Here is a 17,371-nt window from a genome sequence, read left to right on the forward strand (position 1 = left end):
GAAAAATGATACAGAAGAACTAACACACTCTTAAACGTGCAAATGGCTATGACTAAATAAGTACAGTATCACCAAGTCCAACAATTAATCAATTATACACCCTAACTTGCACATTAATATAAAAGATCATGAATTTTAATGAGCCTTACAGGATTAAAATAACACAGTATAGATAGATACCTGTGTAGTCTAATACATGCAAGAAAAAACCAAGCTTGTAGAAGAATGTCTCCAGTTGTTTCAAGTCATTGATAGGTATTTCAGAACCACTATTTCCAAAAATACCACCAGGCTTCCGCATGTTGCCACCAGAAACCACCTCATATATGAGGAACTGCAAGCAATGGACCTGGCGAAAGGGAGAAACATTGATATGAGTAATATATATTATACCCAATATCCAAGGTAGACGCTTCTAATGTATTCTCTTTTAGATATAATCACTTTCATCATTATTTGGCTTGCTAGTTGCTACCAATTTTGCACTAACTTACAGAGGAAGAAAAGCACTACTCCGCGAGATATAAAGTCATAAGTATGACTTCTGACTTCTAATTTGGGAAAACTTGACTAATATAGTACTTCAGGAAAAGATATTTTAGATGTGCCATGGATGTGCAACTATAAATGCTTTAATCAAAGAATACTGAAATTTTTTATACTCAGATCCAGAAAAATTAAACATCTTGTGCCTAGGGGTGGCAAACGGGCGGGGCGGGTCGGATATGGACGGGTCGAAAATGGGTGAGACAAAAAGGGGTAAATTATCCAACCCAACCCATATTTACTACGGATAAAAAACGGGTTATCCGGCGAATAATATCAATATCCATATTATCCATGGATTCTTGAATATGATCACTTTTGGGAGAATTTCATGTCTCCCAAACTTGAGAAACCCCCAATTTGAGGCTTTACAAATTTAAAAATTAAACTCATTAGTTATCCATTTTCTAAGTGGATAATATGGTTCTTATCCATATTTGACCCGTTTTAAAAAGTTCATTATCCAACCCATTTTTTAATGGATAATATGGGCAGATAACTGTTTTCTTTTAACCATTTTGCCACCACTACTTGTGCCTAACAGAATAAAGATATTAGATAAGTAACAGAATATAACCCATCTGCCACTACTTAGATCACGACAATGCATGTATAAGGACAATGAAGCTTATAAAGAAAGTAGTAAATTTTCACTCTGGCCACTTAAGCCTCCTGTGTGAGGTGTCACAAGTATTCAAATGAGATAAGAGACCACAAACTATTAAAGAAGCACTTCCACCCAGAGCAATACCTTGAGTTAATAAGAATATCATTTATGATTGTCATGTGTTTTAACAATAATCAGAATTTGTACTTGAAGTGTACTACAACATAGAATACCAAATCAGAAAATATAAGGAAACCTGAGCAGATGTTGGTGCCACTGGCCTTGGATAAAAGAAGGTCCCTCTGCTTTCTTCACCACTATGCTGATATGACTGCATTTCAGTCTCTGGCTTACTAGTATTAGCCATCCAATCTGCTGAAAGTGTCCTCATATCAGAAAGAATTCTGAAAACATTGAAAAAACGCAGAGCAATTAGAGACTAGAAGGATCATCAATTAGACCAAAATCCAAGTTATCCAAATCAGTTATGTATGACAACAAGGTACTCCAACTTGAAAGACCTATTGCGTATGCGGGGTTTGATACTCGAGAGCCAATCTGTATGGATTCATATAGAAAGTTAAACTTTCCTCAAATGCTTTAGCATTTGCATATCCTGAAGCATGGAATACCCAACACAAACAAAATATACAAAGACCAAAAAGGACCGAGGACATAATTTCTTATCCCAGAAACCCCCATAATCTTCTTACCCATTAGTGACCAAAATCACTTGTAAAACATAATCTTAGCCACACTACAAGGTATAATTTCATTTTTTTTCTTTTGTCTGTTTTTCAATAATCCCTAGCTACAAATTTGCTCAGTTCTCGCACCACTCTGGTTTCCCTTTTGCTTACTTGTAAATTTCCGCCTTCAACTATTGTGTATAGCTCCCTTGCTTTCACATCATTTTCCCCAATACACTCCCAAAAACTATGCAAAAGCTTTAACTTGTTGCTTTCTGAATCTCACAAGTCACAGTTGATGTTTTCTCAATTATTGTATATCAACACTTCAAAGTAGAATTGTATGCCTCTCCACCTTCAGCAAAAAGTACTCAATTCCAAATTGTGTTCCCAAAGAAAAGGTGTTTTATCTTTTTCATAATAAACATCATAATCAGAATGTTATTCTCTACCGAGTTTCATCACTCATAAATTGTCTCTCCTCTTTCAAGAACAGCCTTTATCATGATTAAGTGGAGTTCTATAAAGTTTTCCAATTTATCACTTGATTCATTTATCAGGGACAACTTTATCCTTTCTTTAATTTCTCATCAATGGAATCTTTTACGTTCAGCCCAAAATAAGTTTTTAAGAAAATAGTTTTACACTTTAACTTGGGTAATAATGTTTTGCTTTAAAGACATGTTAATCACCAAAAGAAATCTGTATCCTACTCCAGTCAAAACATGCATTCAAATAAGAACTGCCCGAAACAAAAAAGAAAGAAAAAAAAAAAGAGGAAGTGGTTCCCACCTAGAAAGGTCTTTCTTCTTTCGAAATGTTGTCCGCAACATTGTCGCCACTGTATTTTGAACAAAATCTTGCACCTCTGCATGGATTGTCTCCCACAAGGCGTCGGTCACTGATGTGTCAACCTTCTGCATCATCGATCCAATACTCTTGATGTAGCTCACAAGTTCAACCAGAGCCTTCCTTTCTTCAGCACTATAATTGTACCGTACTACCTTCATTTCAATTTAAGAATAGTAAATTTGCAGGATAGTAAATTTGCAGGTATCATGTCAGATGCATTTTTTAAATTCAAAAAAAAAAAAGATGCAGCACTCTCAATCTTTTAGGGGGCAGTTCCATTTTCTTTTCTGTTCAGTTCTTTCTTTCCTTTTTTTTTAGGTGGGTGGGGGAGGGGGGTAGGGGGGGTAGGGGGTAAGGAGAGGAGAGAAGGCAAAAGAGATTGAGGATTTCACTGAGATGCACCATTATATGTAAGAGAGGGCAATTAGTTACATAAGAATCAAATTAAATGAAACCTTTTCATAGTCAGAAAAAGATGCATGCATCTCTTGTGACTCTATTGGAACGGGATCCTTGCATGGGCGAGAAAATTTCCAAGCACATTGCTCCCAAACTCGTGCAGTCCATCTGCTTAAAAGTTGAAAACCTTCAACAACCATGTCATAAATATTTCCTTTGACTTCCTTAACCCACTCAACATCCACACCATCTATTGATTTTAGCAAGACAAGCTGCAAAGAAAGCCGAGATATAATATGATCAGAACCATTCACTAATGAGGATTCATATGCAACATAGTCTGGGTATTCGCGAAAAAATGGTTTAGTGAATGTTGGGTTTTCATTTCTTATTGAAAAAAAGAACTTGAAAAGGGAGATTAGTTTAGTTTTCTGGTTTAGTTTTTATGCAATTTTTTCTGAGGGCCAATGGGCACTGTTCGAAATTGCGTACAATGGCCCTGCCCGTCTACCTTTCTCCATTTAAATACTAGGCTTTTGCCTGCGGCGCGGTCCGAACCTGTGATGTGTGCCTAACCCAGACATCATGTGCTATGCTCTTGCCACTAGACCAAAGCATTGGGGGCCAAAATTTCTTTTTCAGTTACAATTCATTGGAAACTAAAATTCTCCCCCAAAACTATGTAAATTTGCCACTTGTGTTTGATGCAGCTTCCTATCCCATTCTCATGCTGCCTATTGCCCTACCCCAACACCATAATAAAAGAACAAAAAAAAGAAAGATGACAGCCAGAACACTGTTCCAGACATTCTAAAAGAAAAGGAAAAGAAACAAGAAAAGAAAAAGGAAAAGTGTGGCCAGTTGGTTCCCATGCCGATGCTCAAGAATCAAATACTCTTCTACTTTTCCATTTCTTTTCTTTCATTTTCCTCCATATGTTAATCACAAATAAACCCATCCATCTGATATTCAATAACTTCCATATCTCCCAATCTCTCTTTATAAATTAGTTTTAACTTGAAATTCCTAGCTTTCTATTGTCCCTGCTGTACATTTAAGTATTCATATTAATTTCAAAGAAAATTCACATTTGAAGTACAGGACTGATCATATCGGGAAAAAAATTAAATTTAATTTACAGGTTCGGTATATTCTGAAATTAACATTTCCATCATACATCTCTAAGCAAAAGAGCTATGTTACATGGGAAATTCATTTGTCTTGATGTACTCGTGGCGGATGAATGGGTGTGACATGAGTACGGGTGCTCCATGCAAATTTCTTAAAATACAACCAAAGATGGTAAAAAGTGTGTATCCATAACAGATATTCACGGACCCGTGTTGATACATAGCTATAAACGAGTCTATATTAACATTGCTAAAAATATTGGAAGATCCAACCTCCACCTAAAACGAGTCTCCCCAATAGGCCCGTACATGTTGAGTTTCTCGAGCCAGGTTCATATATATTATTGGGCTCAATTCAAATGGAAGATCCAACCTCCACCTAAAACATTGCTAATCAGAATATGTGATACTTGATCTGTTATCACATCGGCCACCTAAAACATTGCTAATCTGAATGTGTGAACTTGACTTGCCATCAACTCTACGAGCTGTATTATTTACAAGTCGTAGAACACATTGAAAAAAAAGAGAGAAGAAGAAGTCAAGAGAGAGAGAGAGAGAGAGAAGCACCTGACTCATGGCTGAAGCAAAACGAACAGTGAAGTCATCATGCTCAGCACGGATCGCCCCAATATGGTTGACAATCAAATATTGCCGCTGATATGTAAATGTTTGTTAAGAAGTTACTTAAGGTAAACCCTTGAAGATCTTCCAGTGGATAGTGGAGGAAGTTTATTAGACAAAATAGAGGAAACAAAAGGAAAGTATAGAGAAATTACTTACAAGTTAAAATACAAATAAACTCCCATAGATGACATGTACCATAAAAGAACTAAAGCATTTAAACTTTCTATCATTGAATATGAACTGCCTGATATTTTATAATATTTCAGAATACTTGCTCCAGTAGTAAAAAACATTTTAAAAGCCGTTTACTGAATTTTAATACTAAAAAAGAAATAACACCTCCATTAGAAGGCCAAATATGTTTTATGGATTCAAACTTACTACTCTTGTGAAGAGGGGGAGGGAGAGAGAGGGAGAGAGAGAGAGAGAGAGAGAGAGAGAGAGAGAGAGAGAGAGAGAGCTGCCAAAAATGTGTACAATGTTAAACCACTTCAAATTAGGACAATATTATGCTTGGTCACGAAACTTCAAAGTAATAATGTTCGTGGAGAAAAGTAATAATTTGGGACTGCTGGTGAAGAGAGGGAAGTGTTAAAAGAAAAAGAAATAAACAGATATTGTAAGCTTTCTCTAACTATTTCCTTCAAAAAAACAGTAGATTTTCTGTTACTTAAGAAATCAATTGGAATAGGGAAAGGAAAAGCACCGCACTAAAATTCTATTCTGTTTCAACTTTCAACAGAATCTGTTCTCAAGTTATCAGCAATAATGAAAAGTAAGTTTCAGGAAAACCGATTCTGACTCACATGGACCCAAAATTGAACAGCATCAAAAGCAACAAAGAAGATTAAAGGTCAGAAACACTGAGAAAGGATATTCTTGTGCCTCACGCGGTTGCAGCTCATGAGGTGCTGGAAGAGTGAGAAGCCGAGTTTGTGCAGAAAATTTAGGGAAGTATGTTGATAACTCTTTTAAAATTGCAGCAGGAGACAGATGAAGATCTGGGAAAGCAGGTATCACAGGATCATTCTGCATATAGAGAAAGGCAACAAAGGACAATTTTCCAAGGGGTAGAGAGTGGAAGTAGTAAAGTTTATATCATAATAAGAGCAAAATGAACATACCTTAAATATGCTAATTAGTCTGTTGATTTTCACCCTTTTGTACAATGATTCGCTATCTTTCTCTGATGATGATGCTAAGACAACAAGGACAGGCAAAACACGAAGAAGTGTGTGCCTCTCCGGAAACAGAAGTGCAAAATTCAACTCCAATGACTCGACTATGAAGACAATGAGAACTTGAAGAATGTCTTCAACACTATAAAGAGTCAAGGAGCTCAGGAAAAGTAGAGCACTGGAAATGAGTAGACAATTTCATGCCATACATGATAGAAATTACCACCAAAGCAAATGATATTTAGCCACAAAAAATTGCAAAGTGCAGACATTAGTGGTCAGATATCCTGAAAGCGATGGACATGTGTTGGCTTCATCAGAAGTGCCCTTCTCCGTGATTTGTGCTATACTCAATCAAAGTGACTTGTATAAAAGGTACTTCAGATCCTCAGAATGCAAAGCTGAACGAACTGACCTCTGATATCGAGGTTGGAAGATTGATTACCTTTCTAATATAAGATCCTCCCATACAGATTCCATTCAGTCCCAATGGTTAAGCCAATCCAGCAGGAAATACCAAGTTGGCTATGTCAAACACTGGTTATTTCTGATCTTACCTTTCTAAAACTATCAGCAGAGGGTAGTATATGCCAATGCTCTCTCTTAGCATTCTCAGGCGATAATGTCTCTCTTAGGATTTTTCTATGCATTCTTCCTCTTTATCTTCTTTTTCCTTTCAGGATGGATTTTGTTTAATACGTAAATAATTTGAAAAAAATTAGGAACATTTATTCGGGGGGAACTAGAAGTATATAAAAGAAATGAAGTAAAAATTCTGAACTTCAAGACAGGATGTGCACAAGTTCCTTTTGCAAAATTCATGGTTATGTTTATAGTAACTCTTGTAGAAGTCAGATTTGAATATTTTCCTCCAAATCAAACTTCTGGCTCCCTTTTCAGGAATTCTGTCAAAAGAGTAGGTCTGAAAAAGTTAAGTTTGGTTAACTCGAAACTGAACATTTTTTTATTAAACTCGAAAAGCTGTTTCTCTTTTACTTCCAAAATCAGATAAGTTAAATATCTCAGTTATGAAGAAACCTCAAGATTTACAATGATGAAAATGAAAATTCCTTCAGACTAAATGTTTTATCACCTATGTAGTTATGAACTTTCAGATATCTAAGATGATTAGCCTCCAATAAATAAGACTTATCATGACAGATCTTGAAGGCAATGAGACACAGTAAATACACATACATAGAAACATAAATACAGACAGAGACAAAATTCACTCAGTGCTGCAGCATCATTTCACCATTCCTCTGGGCAGAGAAAGATTATTGGAAGGATACTTGTTCACCCGGAACATCTCAACATGCAAGTTTAACAAAATAGCCCACCTCGTGCTCAAGAAGATCTGAAAATATGTGCAATTCATGTTCAGCACACACAAATACGTGCAAGTTCACATGATGCAAAAACTTAACGTAGACAAGAATTAGATATGCACCTGCAAATCATCCAACTCCTCCCTCATTGAATCTGTATCTTGCCACTGTACACTGACTTGTGTGAATGTTCTGACATATTGGATAAGACAAACAAATGAAACACTTTCACTCGAATAGGAAGTTCTATTAAATGGAAGGTGAACTGAAATTCCTGATGTTGGGAGAAGTACAAAGAGGGGAAAAGAGAACAACCGTGTAACAAATTTCTTAAGCCGCTTCATTCAATCGATCAACTAAGCTCAATTCCTAACTAGTCTGGCTGGCTATATGAATCCTCTGTTTTTTATTGCACTCTATTCAGGCTCATTTGTTCCAAATTTAGGCTACTTCATTATAAACATAAGAATTTGTTGACTAATACTTCATGAGATACTAAATATATATTTTTTCTGATGCAAGCACCCAGCACAAACAAACAATTAAATAAAATTTTGTGGGACCTTTGGCTTTTTCCATTTCTTCTTTCTTAGTCATTGTTCTCTCTTTTGGACTGTGAAAGGAACACCAAGATTTGGCCCCTTCACCAGGCAGACTGGCAGTTCAAAGCTCAAATTTGTTCTTCGAGGATCCTGCCTTTTCCACGCCCTTTTGTGCACCAGGGAGAGGATGTTGGAATTGCCTCTAATTTTCTAGTGCCTAGTGGTTACACAATTTTGTAGGTGGCATAACAGATCTATGTTTTCAAGAATGCTTTCAAATTAAAATCAGAACAGAAGTCTGGGAGCAAAAGTGACCACACTTGGTATACACTGAACAAGAACAAGCAACACTTTAGAAGACACCACTGCTGACATATAGTTTGCTACTAAGAGAGTTTCAATAAAATATGCAGATAAAAAGTATTGATTGCAATCAACAAGGAAGATCTGCTCATAAATAAACACCAAACATGACGGTAGTCATGAAAATTTAAGAACTTTTACCAACAGTTACAGTGTTTTTCTTTTAAACGACCACTTACAGTGTTCATATAATTCCCTCGTGGTTTGATTGTAACGACCCGACTGGTCGCTTTGAACAATTGCATCCATTTCGGCAGTTTGAGTTCAAGAGCAGCTTCACATTATGTATAACGACTTGTATGCAGGTTTGGATTCAGTTTTCGGATGAATTGGAGTCGAATTGGAAGGAAGGAATATAGTTCTGGAAGTTTAAGCTGAGAGAATTGGCCCAGAATTTGACTTCTGAGTAAACGGCTCCGGAATGAGTTTTGGGTGATGTCAGTAGCTTCGTATGGTGATTTTGGACTTGGGCTTGTGTTCGAATTTGGGTTTGGAGGCCCGTAGGGTAATTTGGGGCATTTTGGTGAAAGTTGGAAAAGGTTGAATTTTGGGAAATGAAGAGGATTGACCCATAGTTGACTTTTATGTTATCGAGGTCGGAATGTGATTCCGAAAGTTGGAACAGCTCCGTTATGTCTTTGGGACTTGCCTGCAAAATTTGGTGTCGCTTGGAGTTAATTTGATATGGTTCGGACGCTTGGTTGCGATTCTAGAGGTCCTTGAAGTTCATAGTGATTTTCATGCGTTTGGGCATCTGATTCGTGGTCTTAGCGATGTTTGAAGTGATTTTAGAGTGGGGCTAAGCTCGTATGATGTTATGGGATGTGTTGGTACATTTGGTTGAGATTCCGGGGGCCTCGGATGAGTTTCGGGGTGAATTTTGAGCGAGCCCGGGCATATCGGTACTCTGAGATGGTTCTGGCACTTTTGGGAGTGCGGACCGCACCAAAAATATGCGGACCTCAGAGGAGTGTGCGGACCGCACTAAAATTTATGCGGACCTCAGTGCAGACCGCACAATTTGGTGTGCGGCCGCACATCAAGATGTTCCGCAGGTGCAGTGGTCCGACTTCGGAAGCCTATATCTTTTGATCTACAAGGAATTTTGAGATGATTCAAAAACGAAAGTTATAGCCCTTCGTGTCTAGTTTCCAGAAAGGTAAAGAAATCACAATTTGGACATATGTAGAAAAAGCTATGGCCAAAATACTAAAGCTTGTCACTGCAGTCAAATCCTCCGCGGACAGCACTGGTTTTTGTGCGGACAGCACTGGTTTTGTGCGGGCAGCACTGGTTTTTGTGCGGTCAGCAGTGGTGGAAATCCGGGAGGTGCACTATAAATACGAGGTTTAGGGTTTTATTTCATATTTTGACCTAGAGAGCTCGGATTTTGGCAATTTTTCGAAGGTTTTTTCCAAGAAATTCATCGGGGTAAGTGATTCTAACTCGGATGTGGCTAGAGTACATGAATCTATCATTGAATTCATCATTTAATTCATGATTTGGGATGGAATTTGGGAAGAAAATTTGTGAAATCTTTCAAAATTTAAAATGATGATTTGAAGGACCAAATGGTATCGGAATTGGATAATTTTTGTATGGGTGAACTCGTATCGGAATGGGTATTTGATTTTTGTAAATTTTNGTATCGGAAGTGGGTATTTGTATTTTTGTAAATTTTGTCGGGTTCCGAGGTGCGGGCCCGGGGAGTTGACTTTTGTTGACTTTTTGCAAATTGTATAAGAATCAAAGTTTTGTTAATTGAAATTATTTTCTCTTGCATTATTAGATGTGTTCAAGTCGTTTTTGGCTAGATTGAGCCGAGCATTGATGAATTGGTAAAGGAAAAGCTAAATTGAGTATAGAATTGGCTGGATTGAGGTAAGTATCTTGCCTAACCTTGTGTGGGGACTTCCCCTTAGGATTTGAGTCTTCCATGCTAATTGTAGTCCGTGCATGCGAGGTGACGAGTGTGTGCTCGGACTTATTTGTGAGAAATTTGCCTCTAGGGTTCTTAGGTCCTTATGTGGAAAGCATCCCGTTATGATTGGGTTTCCTAATTGCTTAACTTGCCTCTATATGCTCCATATGACGTTGTTAGCTTTTCTTTAATTCTCACGTGTTACATTGACCCTTAATTGTCTTAATTGAAGTGATTGTCTTCCTTATTGTTTTGATACTTCTTGATTGTGAGTTCCTCTATGATTTCGTGCGAATATTTTACATGTCCAATTGTTGTGATTACCGGTATAGTTATCACGTGCTTATTATGTCTTGTTGTTTTGTTGAAGTTATCGTGCTTCTTGGTTTTTCCGTGACCCTTATTATGTACTTGTTGATTCCCTTGCCGGGACGTTATTGCTTATGATATTGTCTCCCTTGCCGGGATGTTGTTGTTATACTCTTGTTCCCTTGCCGGGATTCTTTTATGATTGATGATGATTTGTAAATGGGAGCGGGTTGCACGCCTGCAACAAGATATATGAAATGGGAGCGGGTTGCACGCCTGCAACAAGATATATGAAATGGGATCGGGTTGCACGCCTGCAACGAGATATATGAAATGGGAGCGGGTTGCACGCCTGCAACGAGTATATATGAAATGGGAGCGGGGTACACGCCTGCAACGGGATATATGAAATGGGAGAGGGTTGCACGCCTGCAACGAGATATATGAAATGGGAGCGGGTTGCACGCCTGCAACGAGATATGTGAAATGGGATCGGGTTGCACGCCTGCAACAAGATATGAAATGAAAGTGAAATTCTGTGTTTGTTTTCCTTATCCTTGTTAGTAATTGGATTTTGGTGCCGTGCACTTTCTGTTTGCTATGTTTATTTGTTGTTACCAATTCAAGTGTTTTAACTGTTCAGATTCCTTTACCGCTGTGATCCTTTGTGAAGGAACCCCATCATGTTTTCAATACTTTGCCATATTTATATACATATTTTTCAATACTTCAAATTTCAATAATTGTTTCATCTTCAATTCATTTAGTTACTCAATTAAATTTTCTTAAACCGTCTGAGGTGTAGTTTACTTTAAATGGGATTTCTACTAAGATAATTTATTAAATTTCTTGTTAAAGGTAGTATTTCATTCGATGTTGTACTTTAATTGAAAATGGTACTTTCTTTATTTAAATGATTTCAAAAAAAATAACTTCATCTTTTCTTGCTGAGTTCCTAATTGGTTTAGAAGCTGTACTCCACTTATGTTATGTAAATCAGACTCCTTGAACATCTTAATTGCATTGGTTATAGACCCTATGAACCGAGTAACTTGAGAACATTGTTGTGTAAAGTGAGATAGAAATATGTGGGCACGAGGTGCCGGGTGTGCTAAAAGTTTGGTAGTTGAGGTTATGATATGAGACATCGAGTTTGAGATGGCTGGAAATTGTACATCAGAAACGATATGATTTATTGAGCTGGTATCGTTTTCCTTGTTTGAGTACATTTTTCTTTACTTGTCTGTGTTCCAGCTATGTTGGTGTTAATTTATGTGGTTATCTTCGTTTCCACCCGTGTTCCTCTTTATTGTTTCTACTGATTATAGTTTGTTCTTTCCCTGTTGTTGATATTACTATGTCATTTTTAGATTGATAGTTTATTATCAAATCCGGTTCAATTTATTTGACCAGTAGGTGCCTGGACTGTTCCTCGTCACTACCCCACCGAGGTTAGTCTTAATACTTACTGGGCACCACCGTGGTGTGCTCATACTACACTTCTGTACATTTTTGTGTACAGATCCAGGTATTTGATCGGTAGTAGCTGTGCGGGTCGTTGCGGTGGAGACTCAAGGTAAACTTGCTACAGCGTTCGCAGGCCTCAGAGTCACCTTCATTTGTACTTATTTCCATTTGTTCCTTTTGTTTCGGAGCAGTGATGTATTTATTTTGTATAACTACTCTTAGAAAAGCTTGTGACTTGTACCACCGGTTTGGGAATTGTAAACTGTTAAGAGTTATTCAGATTAAAGTCAGTAAATATAATTGTTATCTCAGTTAATGTTAGGCTTACCTAGTTTAGAGACTAGGTGCCATCACGACTCCTTCGGAGAGATTTTTGGATCGTGACATTGATTGACAAGCATTACTATTGTTAAGTAGTCAATTTATAACATGTTAAGCCTTTGTGCAACCAATTGTCGTAAATGGCAGGGATTGAAAAGTTGAGCACTCGTGAAGAACAAACAACTAACACGCACATCTTTACCTTTTGTACCAAGAAAAGTCATTAGGTATACTAGCTTTTGCATTTTTAAGATGATCAAGCTGGATCAGAACATCAAGTAACTTCAGCATGGACCTGCAACAAAATATTTTGAATATTTATGCCTTATTGCTCATTGCAAAGTCAAGAGATTCAGGGGCATTTGAGAAAAACAAGTAAATTCATCAATCATAAGCTTAAGAAAACAGAACTGACAAACTAAATGTACTAGTAAAGGTGCAAGCTCATTATCACAATATCAGGTCATGATAAAAAAACTTGAGCTGTTCAACTGTATACTTTTCGATCTTTTCTTTGGGCTAATAATCATGTAGTAGTGAGAAATCAGGTGGTACAGCAGACTTGAAAGAAGGATTCATTGAATGTTTTGGATCTGTGCAAATAACTGGTGTCTTAATTACTTCACAAAGATTAATCAAACAATACTGCACCAATGAAACATTGTCTCCTAAACAATGAGACAATATTATACACTTTACACACATTTTGCCATAAAATCCAGCACTGCATAACCAAGTTTTTGGAACTCATTCTTCCGATACCCTTTTCCCCAATCACCAAGTTATATGAGACACAAGAAACAGATACCTTGGCATGACATACTAATAAGTTCTGGAATTTTTGTTTCTTTTCCTATTTTCCCTCCAAAAGAGAAAAAACATACTGGTTTTTTCAGGTTAAATATATGTCGGGAGGAATTTGACTGCCTCACCTAATTTTAATAGTTCTAAAGTAATAAGCTATGCGTCATCAGATCAAATTTTCAGTAGTCAGACCAAGTACTGAACATTTCGTGAACCTGGACTATCGAAATTTGGCTTTGATGCCTATCTAAATTTTTCTGATACAAACTGCTAGGTAAGTAAAGCTGCTTTCAATTGTGCATTTTAATGCAAAGAAGAGACCTCTAACAGAAAACTGACACGCTTGCGAAGATCTTTTATTAAATTTGGTAAACCTCAACCCACCCCCACNNCCCCCCCACCCCCCCACCCCAAAAAGAAAAACACAAATTAGCCCTATGCAGGAGCCAAAGAGTGGTTTTTTCCACTTTGGTACCTTGGCGACCCAAACCCCTCAACCTCAAGACTGGAGGTGGAGCGCCCTTTACGCTAGGCTTTCCCTTCCCTCGTAACATTTCCGAAGATTATACACACCCTAAAAGAAGCAATTACCATCTAGGATGTGAATATGAAATAGTGGCAAGTAATTTAACCAATTAACGTAAATAATTACAATTCAGAAAAAAGGTAATAGACTAATCTTTTTTATAAATATAAAGAGAATAGACTAATGAAAAGATAAGACACATGTACAGACCATAGATGAGTTACTGTGGGACCATTAATGCGACGCTCCGGTCTGGAAAAACGTTGCATGTCAGCTGCCAGCTGTGTTGAAATGGATCGAGCAGAAAAGCTTGTGTGAGAAAAATTTATATCTTTAGTAAAGATTTTAGATAAATAGAATCACGGGTTCAAACCTTAGATGCAGCTGATGCTTGCCATCTCTGGATTTCACGCAGACGGCTCATTTCCAAATCCAAAACTTGATAAGTTTCAAGATACAGGTCAGCCTGGCTTTGCTTCATAGAATCTGGAAGCTGCAATACTTTGTCTATAACTATTACAAGTTTATTAAAGGAAAAAGAAAAAGTCGGAAGGTGGAAAAAAGAAGGTGCAGACATCAAAATAATATGTACAAAAAAGAAAGATTAACAACTTCAATCTGCCATAAATTTGCCTCAATTATTGAGATGAACTTTATCTCTCAGAAAAATCAGCTTTCAGCACTTGTTTTCTTGCTAGGGCTTCGTAAACACTTTTAACTACACAATAAACATCCAAACAAAGTTAAAGGAAATGCAAAACTAGATAACATACTTAATAATTAATATCCCAACAGCAATATAGCGCGGTATTTTTAAAATGAAAAGCGCAAAAAATGACAAGGATAATTTGGCTAAAAGCAAAAGGCGTGAAGTGAAATGGACACTGTCAAGTGAAGTACACTATTTAGAGAAAATTAAATTATACCAACATATATGAATTAGTACAATTTCTATTAAATTGCAATTAAAATAACTAATTTCAGCATTCAAAATACAATAATGTTGATATTAATCTAACTCTTTAAAGTTGAGATTCAAAGAACTGGTTGATTCTCATTAGGATCTTTTGTGGATCCTGTTTGATGCGTACACTTCTCTAAAGCGCATGGCTTCACCCATGAAGAGATACTCCCTCCCTTCACTTCATCGCTTTAAGCGACGACATAATAACGTTGATATAGCTTGTTATCACATTGAAAAGGTAGTTACATATCAATGTAGACTTGAATCAATTTAACAAACCCTGATGCATTCGAGAATCATTATATGAAACCTTAATGAATTTGAAAGGAATAGTATAATTTATATGGAAGCCGTGGAAACAGCCTCTTGCAGAAATGCAGGGTAAGGCTGCATACAATAGACCCTTGTGGTCCGGCCCTTCTCCGGACCCTACGCATAGCGGGAGCTTAGTGCACCGGGCTGCCCTTTTTAGTATAATTTATAAGGAACATTGCTCAAGTACTTCCCCTTTCTCCCTTTTTGGTAAAAGTCTGAAGTCATCAAAGATGAAAACAGCTACAACTGGAGTCTATTAAATGGCTAGCATTTCTACTACCAAGGCATACCTACCTAGATCTCCTTAGACCTGAACCCAAGGTGGCATGACGGGTATACTTTGGTTTAAAACGAAGCTACCTTTATGAGCTTTAATGCTGCATGTGCTGGTTAGTAGCAAATTTTGCAGTCCTTCTACATTTGATTTAGTTTAGTGACCTTGGGCGAAGTTATCAGGAAATTTTACAAGTCAGTTGCTTAAAAAGGTTTTGCTCTTCTTCCTGCTAAAAGTTAAGCATGAATTGAAATTGCTCATTGTTCGTGCTCTCACAAAACTACCACAGATTGTATAGATTTTTTAACTAATAAATGCTACAGATATGTAGATATACAACAATATTCTGAAATAAACTACAAACAAACACCACATATTATCATCATTTTCACGTACCAGACAAAAAACAAAAAGCTTAGCAGCAAAGTAGAATATCCTAATAATAATGCCTATCTCATATTCAGAAATCAAAAGCTTTTTTGTTAGAAGCCGAAGTCATTTACCAACCTGAGGAAGCGCTTTAACGCAACTTCTATATGTGTAGAGCACGGAACCCATTTCCTTCCCCTCTTGTATAAGTGTGTTCTACAAACAACTTCAGCATTACATCAAGGAAAAGAAGTGCAATTTCAGCAGCAGAAAACTGGTACAATTTCTTAACATATACCAGCTGGTTAATAGCTTTAGTGTCTTCCGATAATGACAGCCTATATGCAGCCACGTCACTGTACTCTGCCAAAAACATTTTGAAACATTTAAAAGGTTTAAAAAAAAAAGAACCTTTACTCAAATATACACACGGCAATTTGATTTCATGGGTGGGATATAATTGCAGAAAGAAGACCAACAAGGAACATTCACAATGACTCACCTGAAATTCCAAAAATAATAAAATGATTCTAATAGTAGAATGACAGATAATAGTAAATGAGAAAAAAGAGCATAGCGCATGTCACGGTTTCGAATGCAGGGCTTTGGCCTAGTGGTAAAACCATAGTGCAAGATGTGTGGGTTAGGTGCACGTCACGAGTTCGAACATTATTGTAGACAAAAGCCTGGTTTAAAAATGGAGAAAGGGTAGAGGTGCAGGCCCATCATCAAGAGTTTCAAACCACGCGGCACTGGTCCTCAAGGATTTCTCGATTACCAAAAAAATGAGAAAAAAGACAGCACATCTAAACAATATTGAAGGCAATTTTATTTAACAAAACAAAATATTGAAGGCAAATTAATTTATAATTACAGAAAGGAAGACCTCAAAAGAAACATCCTTAATGAAAACATTCAGGAAAAAAGTAAATGATGATAATCATAATAATAACATTACCAACAACAAAAATAATTAAGAAAAAAAGAACTTCTGGATCAGTACTGAAGACCTAAAAGAAAAATATGTGTTACCAATTGGACTAATAGTTGCACCTCCTTCAGCTGAAACCCAAAACCCTGGACCTTGTACCTCTGCTTGATCATCCTAATATTATAATTTTAACGAGAAAATCATCAATTAAGAAAACATACTTATATATAAAGTTCATCTGCAAACTATGAATCTAATTTTCACAATAATAGTAATATACGTTAAAAAATTAACCTCTAAAGAAAATGTGGATAGTGCAGCTATAGCTTCTTCAATCGGAACAGCCATTTGATCTGAGAGACAAAATGTGGTAAATATCTTTCAAAATTAGCAGAAAGTTACTGCATTGAAGGAGCGAAACTCTTGAACTGTGGGGCTCTGCTCTTATGTTTTTGTTGAAGGAGCGAAACTCTTGAACTAACGCTGTGTTTGCGTATTTGGTCTTGTTGGATCTGGAGAAGAAGGTACAGCAATTTAAGGAGGAGGTGCAATTCTCCTACAGCACCACTATCTATTTACCAATGTTAGTTCTAGCACTCAGAAACGATAGTGTAAAATTACTCACTTTTGTAAATAGTAGTATACCCGTTTGTCCATTAAAAAAAATTTCTTTTTTTCGAATTTTTTTCAAAAATATAAAATTTTCAAGTTTTTGAAAAAAATTTAAAAATGAATTTTCAAAAACCAAAAAAAAGTTTTGATCACTTTTTCCATAACTTTCAGGAGAACTTTTTTCCCCACTCACAGAACTGCAACATTTTTTTAAATAAAATGTATGTCCAAACATAATTTCAAATATTATTTTTCAACTAATCTTTAAATACTACTATTTTTCAAAAAAATTATAAT

At 36.7% G+C, this 17,371-nt stretch overlaps 1 protein-coding gene across 1 annotated transcript in view; it reads right to left on the reverse strand.

The window, feature by feature from the left end:
* LOC109238745 (protein PIR) overlaps positions 1-17,054 on the reverse strand; it is a 42,794-nt gene extending 25,740 nt beyond the window's left edge. The window contains exons 1-16 of the mRNA XM_019405216.1: positions 16,757-17,054; positions 16,564-16,636; positions 15,830-15,894; positions 15,670-15,747; positions 13,983-14,102; positions 13,820-13,890; positions 12,482-12,574; positions 7,479-7,548; positions 7,321-7,385; positions 5,975-6,170; positions 5,728-5,879; positions 4,794-4,887; positions 3,150-3,365; positions 2,635-2,846; positions 1,410-1,557; positions 181-349 (exon numbers count right to left, since the gene is read on the reverse strand). Coding sequence (XP_019260761.1) covers positions 181-349; positions 1,410-1,557; positions 2,635-2,846; positions 3,150-3,365; positions 4,794-4,887; positions 5,728-5,879; positions 5,975-6,170; positions 7,321-7,385; positions 7,479-7,548; positions 12,482-12,574; positions 13,820-13,890; positions 13,983-14,102; positions 15,670-15,747; positions 15,830-15,894; positions 16,564-16,636; positions 16,757-16,810 — 1,876 coding nt within the window. The 5' untranslated portion in view covers positions 16,811-17,054. The remainder of the gene's footprint in view (positions 1-180; positions 350-1,409; positions 1,558-2,634; positions 2,847-3,149; positions 3,366-4,793; positions 4,888-5,727; positions 5,880-5,974; positions 6,171-7,320; positions 7,386-7,478; positions 7,549-12,481; positions 12,575-13,819; positions 13,891-13,982; positions 14,103-15,669; positions 15,748-15,829; positions 15,895-16,563; positions 16,637-16,756) is intronic.
* Between the last annotated feature and the right edge of the window lie 317 nt (positions 17,055-17,371).

This window comes from Nicotiana attenuata, unplaced genomic scaffold (genome assembly GCF_001879085.1).
Source record: "Nicotiana attenuata strain UT unplaced genomic scaffold, NIATTr2, whole genome shotgun sequence".
Classification (NCBI taxonomy): Eukaryota; Viridiplantae; Streptophyta; class Magnoliopsida; order Solanales; family Solanaceae; genus Nicotiana; species Nicotiana attenuata.